Raw genomic sequence first — 11,982 nt, forward strand, 5'->3', positions numbered from 1 at the left:
GAACCTGGGCCAAACAATAAAGCCACAGATGGTCTGAACGCTTGATCTTTCCCACGAACCCGAGTTTTATTTCCTCCTCTCAAATTGAAATTCTGGGATTTCTGACACCTGCCATTGGCTTTGGCCCTAAGACGGTAGGTGCTCCTCAACAGAATACCGTCAACGGTTTCCATTAAATTGCACCTACAGCAGTTTACTCACATTTTGGAAAGCAAGGATAATTGGAGAGCTTGGCCTTAGATTTGCCAGTAAGGATTAACTGTATGATGGCTGAGTTCCAGCTCAAACTAGGTTTCCTGTAGCCTCCTGAATACTTAGCCATCCTGCTTTTCTGATACAGCGTGCACTTAATTTGGCCACCCCCCCATCAGTTTCTCTTTTGTTTCTGGTCTTTCTTCTTTCAATTTTTCTGCATAGTCAGCTCTTAGGTTTCTTCCTCATCACCATCTTAGTCAAATTGGTGGGTAATAGGGATTAGCGCAGATACACAGAATGATCCTACGTATAATACCTATATGTAGAAGTGAGGGCCACTGATTTCAGTCTAAGTACATATAGCATAGCACCCTCAGAAAGAGCAGGGGATAGAACAAATCAGGAGACAAGAATTGGATTAGCCATGTAAATGCTGAAAATCCTAATGGCTTCCCAGGTCAAGAAGGAGAATGCCAGCAGAAAAAGCCAATCCAAAGTTTGGCTGCCTTTGCTTACTTTGTCCCCCGCCCCACCTCCTTTCTCAGATGTAGGCTTATGGCCTATGCCCTGAATCTTGTAAGAATGCCGCAGCAGCCCACAACGCTGCAGGCATCAAGGGGCAGCGGCGGCTCTTTTCATTCCTGGCGGTCTCTGCAGTGAGGCCTTGCCTGGCAACAGCTCCAGTGCTGCCCTTACTAATTACCCTGGTATGCCCACTCTTGAACCCCTTCTACTGAGCTAGGCCACAGGTCCATCCAGCCTTGCACAGTCAACTCGGACCCGCAGTGGCTCCTTGGGGACGCCCTTTGAGCCTCACGTGGAGACAGGGGAGCTTGTGCCTGGGACCTTGCCGGCACTCTACCGCCGAACAAAGGCTCCCCGTTCGTTCAGTGGTGCGGCCTGAGCGCCCCAGCCCAACCTGTCCTCGCACCTTTGCCCTGCAACCTGATGCCCATGGCTGCTTCCCCTGGTCTCTGGTTACTGCAGACTTGCACTGCATGAATCCCCGGTGGTGCATTTCTGGACTGCAATGTCACATGGATTGTAGCTCGGGCGCAGTGCTGACTCCTCCTTAGAGGCTGGTGGGAGCGTCCTGTCCTGGATCTTCACTGATGGATTTGTGTGTGCTCAGTGTGTTTTCTCTGGGAGTATTTGAACCAAAGCACTGGGGCACATGCGTGCACGAATTCCTGTGTTTCCAGAGGTGTCCTGCCCATCCTGATTCCTGTGTTTCCAGAACCCATTCATTTTTAATGAAACAGAAGCAAACGAAAATCCCAAGTGGACTGAACAAGTAACCTCAGATGTGTGCTTGAGATACTTGTTTGCAGACTGCATTTCAGGATCCGCCTGTTTTCCTTATTGCCTGGTTTGGAGTCTTGCCTTTTTTGGAAATAGCGGTGGGATGCAATATTTTACCTGTGGATCTGAGCCTGCCACCTCCTAAACATGACTGTTTTCTTTTTAGCAGAGAACATTTCAGGGCTTGCTTGGTTTTGTACTGCCTCGCTTTCTAACTCTTTTGCCTTTTGGCAGCTTAGTGAGAAAATTGTCTTCCGGTCAGTCTATATGGCTTCCTCTGCAGCTGTATGGTTATTTATATAGGTGTTGTCAGCAACATTGTTCTTGATTGATGGGTTGACTTTCCAGGGGATGTCTGCCGCTTGCTCAGCATTTTGTATTTTGTCTTTATCTGTTCCCCTCCCCTTTGCTGGGCTGAGTACATATTATATATGACCAGCTCTCCCACCAGCATAATGGTGTCATATGGTTATTCCTAGCATAATGTGAGTATAGTTTTTTCTACTAGCTCCATATGAACACCCTAAAATATTAGGAACATAATTAATATTTTAAATAAAGACACAAGACATAAATCCTCTAGGACAGGGAATGCCTTTTATTCACAAACCCATAACATTACTGGACGGCTTGGGCCTGTAAAATGTTCATGTTTTAAAGCACAGATCAGTTATTGTAGGGCAAACAATGGTATCTGAATTCACACTGCTACATAAATTAACCGATCAGACTAAAACTTGATTGTTGTTAAATAGCTTAAAATTCCCTGTAAGAGCAGCACCATTGTGACAATTTCCTTTAGTATTCCTCTCCTTCCTCCTCCCCTTCTCCTTCCACTGAATCCACACCCACTTCCTCATAATCCTTCTCTAGGGCAGCCATGTCCTCCCGAGCCTCCGAGAATTCGCCTTCCTCCATCCCCTCCCCAACATACCAGTGGACAAAGGCACGCTTGGCATACATCAGGTCGAACTTGTGGTCCAGGCGAGCCCAGGCCTCAGCAATGGCGGTGGTGTTGCTCAGCATGCAGACGGCACGCTGGACTTTGGCCAGGTCGCCCCCGGGGACCACCGTGGGGGGCTGGTAGTTGATACCAACCTTGAAGCCAGTGGGGCACCAATCCACAAACTGGATGGTACGTTTGGTCTTGATGGTGGCAATAGCAGCATTGACATCTTTGGGAACAACGTCACCGCGGTACAACAGGCAGCAGGCCATGTATTTGCCGTGACGAGGGTCACATTTCACCATCTGGTTGGCTGGCTCAAAGCAGGCATTGGTGATCTCTGCTACAGAAAGCTGCTCATGGTAAGCTTTCTCAGCAGAGATGACTGGAGCATAGGTGGCAAGAGGGAAATGGATTCGGGGATAGGGCACCAAGTTGGTCTGGAATTCTGTCAGATCTACATTCAGGGCACCATCAAATCGCAGGGAGGCTGTGATGGAGGACACAATCTGGCTGATAAGGCGATTGAGGTTGGTGTAGGTGGGGCGCTCGATGTCGAGGTTCCTGCGGCAAATGTCATAGATGGCTTCATTGTCCACCATGAAGGCGCAGTCGGAGTGCTCCAGGGTGGTGTGGGTGGTCAGGATGGAGTTGTAGGGCTCGACTACCGCTGTGGAGACCTGAGGAGCTGGGTAGATGGAGAACTCCAGCTTGGACTTCTTGCCATAGTCGACAGACAGACGCTCCATCAGCAGGGAAGTAAAACCGGAGCCAGTGCCACCACCAAAACTGTGGAAGACCAGAAAACCCTGGAGACCTGTGCATTGGTCAGCCTGTTGGAAATGGGAACAGATCATGCATGGTTTAAACTTCTTCTGAAACAATTGTCATTTTTGCTGAAAACCTTAATCAGTCTCTTAACAGGGAAGACAAGTGTTTAACCAATGAATTTACTAAAGGCCTGTGGAACACCAGAGTTTTCTCAGAAGGGATGGGAAACCTCTCTCGACTTGAGGGCCAAATTGGTTTTTTTGGAGAAGCTCATGGGAGTTGCATTAGGGTGGTGAGCAGGGAAGCAATAGGAAAGAATAGTACCAACATATTACAGATTAAAGCTGTTTGTGCCAGTAACTAAGCCCTAGGAGAAGCATTTCTACCTTTCAGAATGAATAATTGATCAAAACAAAACTGAATGAAATTGATCAGGGGAAGGTAGGGCCTGGGGAACCATGGAAGGCTGGAGCTGCATCTTCTCAAGAAGGATTCTAGATACTATTTAAGTCAGACTAATAGCTTCAGTATCTTGCTAATGCACTGCAGCTGACAGCTATTTTGATAGATTTGTAAAGAGTCATGCTAATACTTTTCTTAACATTCAAACCCTCAATCAAAAGATTATTTATAGATTTTTATTGGTAAATCACATAATCGCTTGTGCATTTAGCCAGCCAATGTTCCTGTTGCAGGGAGTCCAGCTGCTTTTCAACTCACCTCTTCACCAAGCTTTTAGTTTCTCTAAATATAACACTGCCTAGAAAAAGTGGAATCACAGCAGAAAGAGGTTTCTACGTGTGTAGTGGGGGTGAGGGCAGTTCAACACTCAGGTTGAATGCTCCCTCTGGGAAACATCAGTTTTTAGCAGGCCCTTTTGCTTTTCCCAGTAAGGTTTTGAAAACTTCATCCCATTGGTATTGTTTCTGCAGATTTTACTCTACTTTTTATTTAGCTCACATGGCAATTGGCATAAGAACACCTGCCCTGAACTGCAAAAAGGAGGGAATCTTGCCCAGTACTTGGCAAAGTTCACAACTTTAGTGAAGTGTTGCTTTGAAGGGAGCATGCAATGCCCCACAAGGAGAACGGTGGTTAGTCAAAAAATGCTATTATCTTCTACAAACGAATCTGCCTTCTGCTGTTGCTTGCCACAGGATCTGCTTATCATATATGTGAATTTAACCACATGCTTTCCTACGGACACAGAAATCCAGATGTGCTGCTGCTTCCAAAGAGTCATGCCTAGCTTAATCAGGACCTAGTTTAACGAAGAGATCAGTGCTTCTGCTAATACCTGTTACAGCAATTGCTCCCTGCTAGCCTGCTTGCATCACAAATGCATTGCTGCAGGTTTCAACTAAGTCTCTCTGCCCTGCAGTTCTTCCCTATCCGAAGAAGCAAACCAGGATGATTGCAAGCTATGCAGCCCAACACTAGATTCACCCTGACATAAGATGGGAAGGAGGATAGAGCCTGTCCAATTCATGACTTCATTAGGACTCAGCAAGTTTTGACTAGTCTCACTGGCCAGCCAAGAATGTTGCTCTTGCCAGGAATCCCCATGGGCCATCATGTGTCCCTGAACTTGGGTTGTACTTCTGAAGTGAGCTGCTCCTCATTTCCATGCAAAATTTGGAAAGGGGCTTCTGCATGATGTGGAAATAGACAACTTAGAGCTGGGCTAGGAGGGCTGGCCTAGCAGGCGCCACAGTGCCAGGTTTCCAGACCACCTATCAGAGGGACAGACCTGGGTCTCATGATGGCAGCCCATCATGGGCTATTTTATCCACAATGAGGCTGTGGCAGATGCAGGAAGCAGGCAGTGGACGCAGAAAAGTATGCAAGGCATGGGGAGCGGAAGAAGAGGAGTAAGAAAGCAGGGCATGAGAGTGGAAGTAGGGATAAGGAAAGAGGCAGAACTGACAGTGCACAGGAAGGAAGGAGAGAATAAGAAAAAGCAAAATATGAGGTGAAGAAGCAGGAGCCAGAAATGCAGAGACGTTGGGAAAAGGGAAGTGAGAGAGAAGGGAAGAGTTGTGTGGGGTGCACTAGAGACATGGCTACATTTGTTGCAAGTTCTTGGTGTACATGTTTATAAAACTATTTTGTTCTGTGCCATCTTGGCTCTTCCACTGCTCCCTGCATAATGCCCTTCCTTCCAGCCAATTTAAGCATTAGGCTTTATTTTGTCCTGCCTATTTCAGGTCCTTTTAATCTGGACCAGCTGAAATAGCCTCCTTGCAGTGACATGCTTCTACTTCTGCTGCAGCATGACAGTGCCGGTCATCACAAAGACCTAGCTGACAGGATTAAAGCAAACTACCACTGTGATTTCCACCAGGTGTGATTCCTGTCATCACCATGCAGGCACATCTTGTCATGCTGGCTTGTCAGGTACAGTGGGGTGGAGAAAGAACCACCCCCCAATAACCTTGTAGTGCTGTTCCCCCTTTCTACAAGCCATGCTGCCCAGGCCCAGATGAAACAACAAAACACTCCCTCACGGTTCTTATGGAAATCATGTCCCACAAGTACTGCAAATTAAGCAAGTCACAGTGACTTATTCTGATCATATGAACTAGCTTTATGTCCCTATCCATATTGCATTTCTGATGACAGCTGCTAGGGACCATCTCCGTATCATGGTTAGCCATTGCTACACGAAGATCACCTCTAGAATAAGTCTTCACAAGGAGGCCATTTTAAATCAGTTGCTATATGGGAAACCATGTTTACAATAAAGCCTGAATTAAAAGGAAAACACTGAAGCCACCATCAGGCAGACGCTGTGGGAAATATGTTTAACATTCTACCAGTGTATAGTTAACTTGAGACAGAATGTTAGTGGTTAGTGTTGGTTCAGGACCTAATCTGGGTTCCAGTCCTCACTCAGCTGTGAAGCTCAGCGGATAGCTTTGGGCCAGTCAGGGACTTTCAGCATAGCCTGAAAGGCAGGGTTATTGTCTTCCTCCTCATTTTAACCTAACAGCTTTGTAAGCCATCCTTGATTCTTTGCAAGAGGAAGAAAGGAGGGTTATCATAGTTTAGTAGTCAGAAGGGACCGTGAAGACCATCAGTCCAACCCCCTGCTGTTGCAGGACACCAAGCTACACCATCCGATTCAGATGGCTGTCCAGTTTCTTTCTGAATGTCTCTAGTGTGGGAGAGCCCAGCACCTTTTAGGCAGCTGCTTCCACTGTCCTATAAATGAAAAGTAGTAATAATTTGTCAGTATTCAACTGGCCCTTCATTGGTTTTAAGCCATGCATGCAACTCTCTTCCTCTAGCATATTCTCCACTTTTGCACCCAGGGTGTTCATCTCCCACCAAGGTCATCCCATATCCTCATTCCAATCCAGCAGCAAATGATTTACCAGCTTCCTGATCCTGTCGAGGACCAGGTCAATGATCTCTTTGCCAATGGTGTAGTGGCCCCTGGCATAGTTGTTGGCAGCATCCTCCTTGCCAGTGATGAGCTGCTCGGGGTGGAAGAGCTGGCGGTAGGTTCCCGTGCGCACTTCATCTGTGGAGAAGGGATTCCGAGTGTTAAGGCATCTCGTATATACATGTATAGATAGAATGGCAAGCTATTGGAAGTGGGTTCATTACTCACCAATCACAGTTGGCTCCAAATCTACAAAGACAGCCCTGGGGACGTGCTTGCCAGCTCCCGTCTCGCTGAAGAACGTGTTGAAGGAGTCATCTCCTCCGCCAATGGTCTTGTCGCTGGGCATCTGCCCATCCGGCTGGATGCCGTGCTCAAGGCAGTAGAGCTCCCAGCAGGCATTGCCAATCTGGACACCGGCTTGGCCGACGTGGATGGAGATGCACTCACGCTAATAGCAATTAAATGGCAGAACATTTATTAATTAGGTTGTAGGAGGGGGCTATTTTAGTAACCCTAGTATTTTTATTAAATTAAAACACCATAAAGCGGTATTTCTAAGGTCCGTTTTTAAATTTGGAGACAGGCAACAGAATTCAAGTCTCCAAAATGTTGTAGTAGGTTCTCATGGGCTGAATAGCCTAGCTTGAGATGACAAAGAAAAAATAGAGGCATAATTGTTTCATTGTTCAAAAGCAAAAAGGAATTGGCAAAAAATGGGTGGAAAAGCCGCTGAACCCCTTTACTGCAGAGTAAGTCCGCCAATATAATGGAAAGGAATGAGCAGCATCACTAGTTTGAGAGTGTTTGGCTGCCACACCCACCCTATTGTTCCTTGAACACTACGAGGGATGTGTTCAGTCAGCTTCTTGCCCATCAGTTCTTTTACACTCCTGTTTACAGAGACCCAGAGACACCCTGGTACCCATGACTGCCCAACCTTAGGAGGCACAGCAGGGAGCTGCAATTTTCTAGGAGCCAAGTCCGACGAACCCTTCCTTAGCCCCACGCTCAATCCTTTTCTGCCTGCTTTGCAGACTGAGCGCATTCAGCCCCAGGTACTCCCACATTAAGTATGCCCCTCGTTCCAAGTAGCATTTTGCCATCTGACAAGTCTAAGCCATAAAGATGCCACGGGACGCCACACCCTGCCCAGGAACAATGGGATTCTGCAGCAGGAACGTACCCCTGGCCATTATTTGCTGTCTATACCTATGCCAACGGATGGTGCCTGTGATCTGTAATGGATTAATGCAGCTGAGTCTATTTCCAGCATGATCTCATTATGCTGTTTTGCCAATTTTCCCTCCTCTGACCTCAGCTCAGCTGAGAACATGCCTGAGAATGAAATAAATCAACGGAGTGACTGGATCAGGAGACACATCTTCTCTCTCGCATGCCAGAGAGGCATCATAGTAGGAGGTGCATGATCTTGGTAGACAGAATGAACAATGTCTGTTCCTTCCTTGAACTGCACAGTGCATTTTTACATACGATGGTATGTACTTTTTAAAGGTTCCCAACCCCTCTTAATGTCGTGTGAGCAGGTAAACACAGAAACATTGCAGTGCTGAGACCGCTTGAGTTTAACTGGGTGTGGAAAGCACTTGTTGAAACCGAAAGAGCAATATGGTGGGACAGCGGCATTGTCTCTCGCTCATTATTCTGGTCACATCTGCCCTCTTTGTCTGCCCTGTCAGCCATCACCTTCTGCCTTCTATTCATTGACAGACCAATCTGCTTCGGGGCATGTGGGCTGGAAAGGGGAGGAACTGCCACTTCATCCCAACGTGATACTCGGCAATCTCCAGCCCCTGCTTCTCCCCCATCTCGGCACAGATTCCTCTAACAATGCTGCTCTTTATGCAGTCTCCTAGAGCAAAGCCAGGGCGTGGCTTGCTCGGCAAAGATGATCCCCTCCACCACCCCTAAGACATCATCGCGGGGCAGCCCGAGCCACCTTTCCACGATAAAATATAAGAGCAGGAACAAGCCCTCGCCCACCCTTATCACCTCTGCCAGCCAGTGCTAACTTTCCTCACGCTCCCAGCCTGCCTTTTCTTCCAATCGCCCAGCGCTGCAACAACCACACTGAACAGAATCACACTTACGGTTTAAATCACTTTTCCACCCAACAGCTTCCTTTGTTTCAAACACCTTGAAGCATAAAGTTAATAGCTTTTTAACTAGCAGGGTTTAATTTAAAAATTCTCAGAAACATAACTCTTGTATCGTGCTGCAGCAGAAACAACAAAGAATCTTGTCACACTTTGAAGACCAGTACATTTATTATAACACGAGTTTCCATGATCCAGGTTCCCTTTATCAGATGCATGAGATGAGGGGTTTACAAAAGCTTATGCCCGAATAAATTTGTTAGGATCAGATCCAAATTTAGCAATACTGAAGAGCAGACCCACTGAAATCAATGGGATTAAGTTGGCCACGATTAACATTCCTCAGCGCCCTGAGTTAGAACTCTGGCAAGCCCCACTGGTTTCAGTGGATCGACTCTACGTGTTACTAAGTGTGGGTCCAACCCTTACAGGGTTTTTTTGTTGTTCGTTTTAAAGCCATCGACAAGCTCGATTCCAGTCAGGTTTACTTCGGAATAATTCCGACGAGGTTTTATTTCGAGTAGATGGGCAGCCTTCAACAGCAGGCGGCTCCCCGCCGCCCTCCCCTGTGTTCCAGCTGAAGCAGATCCTTCGGCTGCGGCTGTTACGTCCCTCCCGCCGCCTCTGTCCATCGGCGGCAGGGAAGGCACGGAGATGGAGACGCGGGCGGGCGGGCGGCGCAGGGAGGCAGGCAGCCACCCTCGCCTTTTCCCAGCCAGAAGCCTCTGCGTCAAGCTTCGCGGACGGGCCGCCGACTCTGCGCATGGCCCGCGGGGTGGGAAGGAAACAGCGGCGGCCCGCGGGGTCGGGAGGGCTCTCTGGGGCGCCTCTGCAGCTCGTGGGGAAAGAGCCGCCCTCGCGGCGCAGAGACGGAGCCCGTGGGCGGCTCCGACAAAGGCGCGGCTGGAGATGGCGAGGGGGAGAGCCCGGCAGGAGACACGTCCGCGGAGCGCGCGTCGGCGTGGCGCGGGCAGGAGCGCGCCTGCCTGCCTGCCAGCCTGCCACCAGGCTCCTCTCCTCGCTGCTGCACGGAGCGCGGCTTGGCTGTCGCCCCCGCCAGGGGAGGGGAGGGGAGGGGAGGGGAGAGGCGAGGCGCGCCGGGGGCTCACCATGGTTGCTGCTTGGTCGCCGAGCTTCGAGAAACCGAACCCGAGAGAGGCGGCGGCGCGGCGAAGGGTGCTTCCTTACAGCGCGACTCTTAGGAGGTCGATGTAAGAGAACCTGTAGCGCATCGTCCAACGCGGCTCCCCTATATACAATCCCGTCACCATGGGGACGGGCGAAGGCTTTTCGCGGTTGGTCGGAGCACCCCCAATCTGCCTGGAGAAGCCACGGGAGGAGAAAAGCGATTGGCTCCGGGCGCATAGGATGAGGTAATCTCCCCCCGCCCCGGCACACACCCCTCCTCTCCTCAGCATCCGAAGGCTCTCCGCACGCCCCAGACAAAGAAGACCAAACGGAACAGCGCCCCATCCATCATCTTGCTGGGCGCGCGAGCGGGCGCGCTGGGTGGGTAAGCAAGGAGAGGAAGCGCGGACCCTGCCGTTTGCAGCAACCTGAAACGGTGCCCTTGGCCTTCTTCCTCCAGGTCAATTGCCAAGACTATCCCAGTCCCGCACACGCGCAACACACCCCGCGAGGAACCGCAGGGCAATGATAATGCCCTCAGTCGAGGTTCGCCGCTCAGCGGAATCCAGGCGACAGGGAGGGCTCCGGTCCCCACAATGTCACGTCCCCCCACCCCCATGCCAACAAAAGTCAACGAAGAAAAGGAGCTTTGAGCAACTGGTGATGGCTGTCACGCTGAGCACAGAAAAATTAACATAGGTTTTAAAACAAAAGCAAAACCCAAGTTTTGTTAGCCACGGGGAAGCACACAAAGACAAGTCCAGGACTTATGGGCGCCCCGTGGTTTTGATCAGGAGGCGAGTCTCCCATAGCAGTGCAGACGTGTTGAGGTAAGACGCAGTAGGGCAGAACTATCCATCTGCGCGCCCTTGGGGAGCCTGTGGTGCTCGTCACACGCGCCCGCCGCTGTGCCCTGCACGCCTTGGCGCACCGTCTGCCCAGCGAACTGGGGAGCGGGACAGCGCCCGAGGAGGCCGAGGCGACGTGACCCTCAGCCAGGAACTGGGTCCCCGTCCGTCCCTCCCTTTCCCCTCCGCCCACATTGTGGGAAAACGGAGGCATCCCTAAAGAAAGGGAAGCGTGGCCGCGACTTCCTGAGGGGTTTTCCGCCCTCCTGCGACGCGCGGGTTATGCAGGGGGTTGTTTTGCACCTCAAAGCACTTCGAAAGGGGGATGCCGGGCAGAAGCGTGGGCGAGGAGAAAGAAAGGAGGCGCCCGGCGGGCATGCCTGGCCTCTGGGGGCAGCAGGGACGGGGGAGCCGAGGAGGAGGCGGGGAGACATTCCCCGACAGCCGCGCCACCGCTCCCGCCTCAGCTATCGCTTCCTGTCAAGAGGTCGCGGCTTCCTCCCCGTGGCCGGACGCGGCGCGCTTGGTGCGCGGGCGCAGCGGGCGCGGTGTTCTTCGCGGGAAGGCCCGCCGGGGCAAAGCACAAGCGGGTGCCGGATGGGGAGAAGTCGTGCGCCGGTCGCAAGCCAGCCCCGCCACCCGTGATAGACCCCCCGCCCCGGCTCTTCACGCTCCCTTTTGCGGAGTGGAGCAAGGCCGGCCGCCTGCAGGGGAGCCCTGAGCTTGACTGCTACTTTTCCCCAGAGCTCCAAATGCTTCTTCCTCTCTATCCCCGTTCTGAACTTCCTCATCCCCGACACACTTCCGTGTCATGGCAAAACACACGCTGTCTACACCATATCCAAGTACATCACCTTTGCCTTTGGGCTACCAGGTCCTTCTGTACGAAAAGCCAAGGTCTCTATTTCAGAATGCCACAATCCAAAACCTGTGCCTGCCAGCCCTGATTTCCTGACAGTGAGCTTTACCAGTTCACTCCCCCACAAACAGCACAGCTTTTGAAGTTCAGCTTCTGGCCATAGATATTCTGATGAACTACAAGCATTTCTTCTTTCACCATATTCTAACATAATGTACCGCCTGGTGGTGGGAAGTCAGGCAAAGCTCTGGAAGTGGTATTTCAGTGGCATTCCTGTTGTGTGTCTACTCATGAGAATCTCCGTTTTTGAATGGCTCTTGCTTGTAGCCCATTTACTTAGGCTGCCATTTTTCCTTCTGGCAAGGCCCCTGTGCTTTTGCCACCTGCACGGCATGGAAGAATTCAGCAGAGGAGCTTGTTTAGAATCA

The 11,982-nt window shown here is 50.5% G+C and overlaps 1 protein-coding gene across 1 annotated transcript; it reads right to left on the reverse strand.

The window, feature by feature from the left end:
• Positions 1 to 2,072: 2,072 nt before the first annotated feature.
• LOC123033154 (tubulin alpha-1B chain) lies at positions 2,073 to 9,939 on the reverse strand. Its single transcript, XM_044449587.1, has 4 exons — positions 9,829 to 9,939; positions 6,831 to 7,053; positions 6,592 to 6,740; positions 2,073 to 3,276 (listed from the first exon to the last, which is right to left on the reverse strand). The coding sequence occupies exons 1-4, from the start codon at positions 9,829 to 9,831 to the stop codon at positions 2,296 to 2,298; spliced, it is 1,356 nt and encodes a 451-aa protein (XP_044305522.1). The 5' UTR covers positions 9,832 to 9,939; the 3' UTR covers positions 2,073 to 2,295.
• Between the last annotated feature and the right edge of the window lie 2,043 nt (positions 9,940 to 11,982).

The sequence above is a fragment of the Varanus komodoensis genome, unplaced genomic scaffold (genome assembly GCF_004798865.1).
Source record: "Varanus komodoensis strain SLA01 unplaced genomic scaffold, ASM479886v1 scaffold59_1, whole genome shotgun sequence".
In the NCBI taxonomy this organism is placed as follows: Eukaryota; Metazoa; Chordata; class Lepidosauria; order Squamata; family Varanidae; genus Varanus; species Varanus komodoensis.

Excerpts from the sequence above, each read along its gene's own strand:
- LOC123033154 (XM_044449587.1), bottom strand. Across the intron at positions 6,741-6,830 it reads TTTGGAGCCAACTGTGATTG|ATGAAGTGCGCACGGGAACC; the intron begins GTGAGTAATGAA and ends CCTTCTCCACAG. Across the intron at positions 3,277-6,591 it reads TCGACAGGATCAGGAAGCTG|GCTGACCAATGCACAGGTCT; the intron begins GTAAATCATTTG and ends CATTTCCAACAG.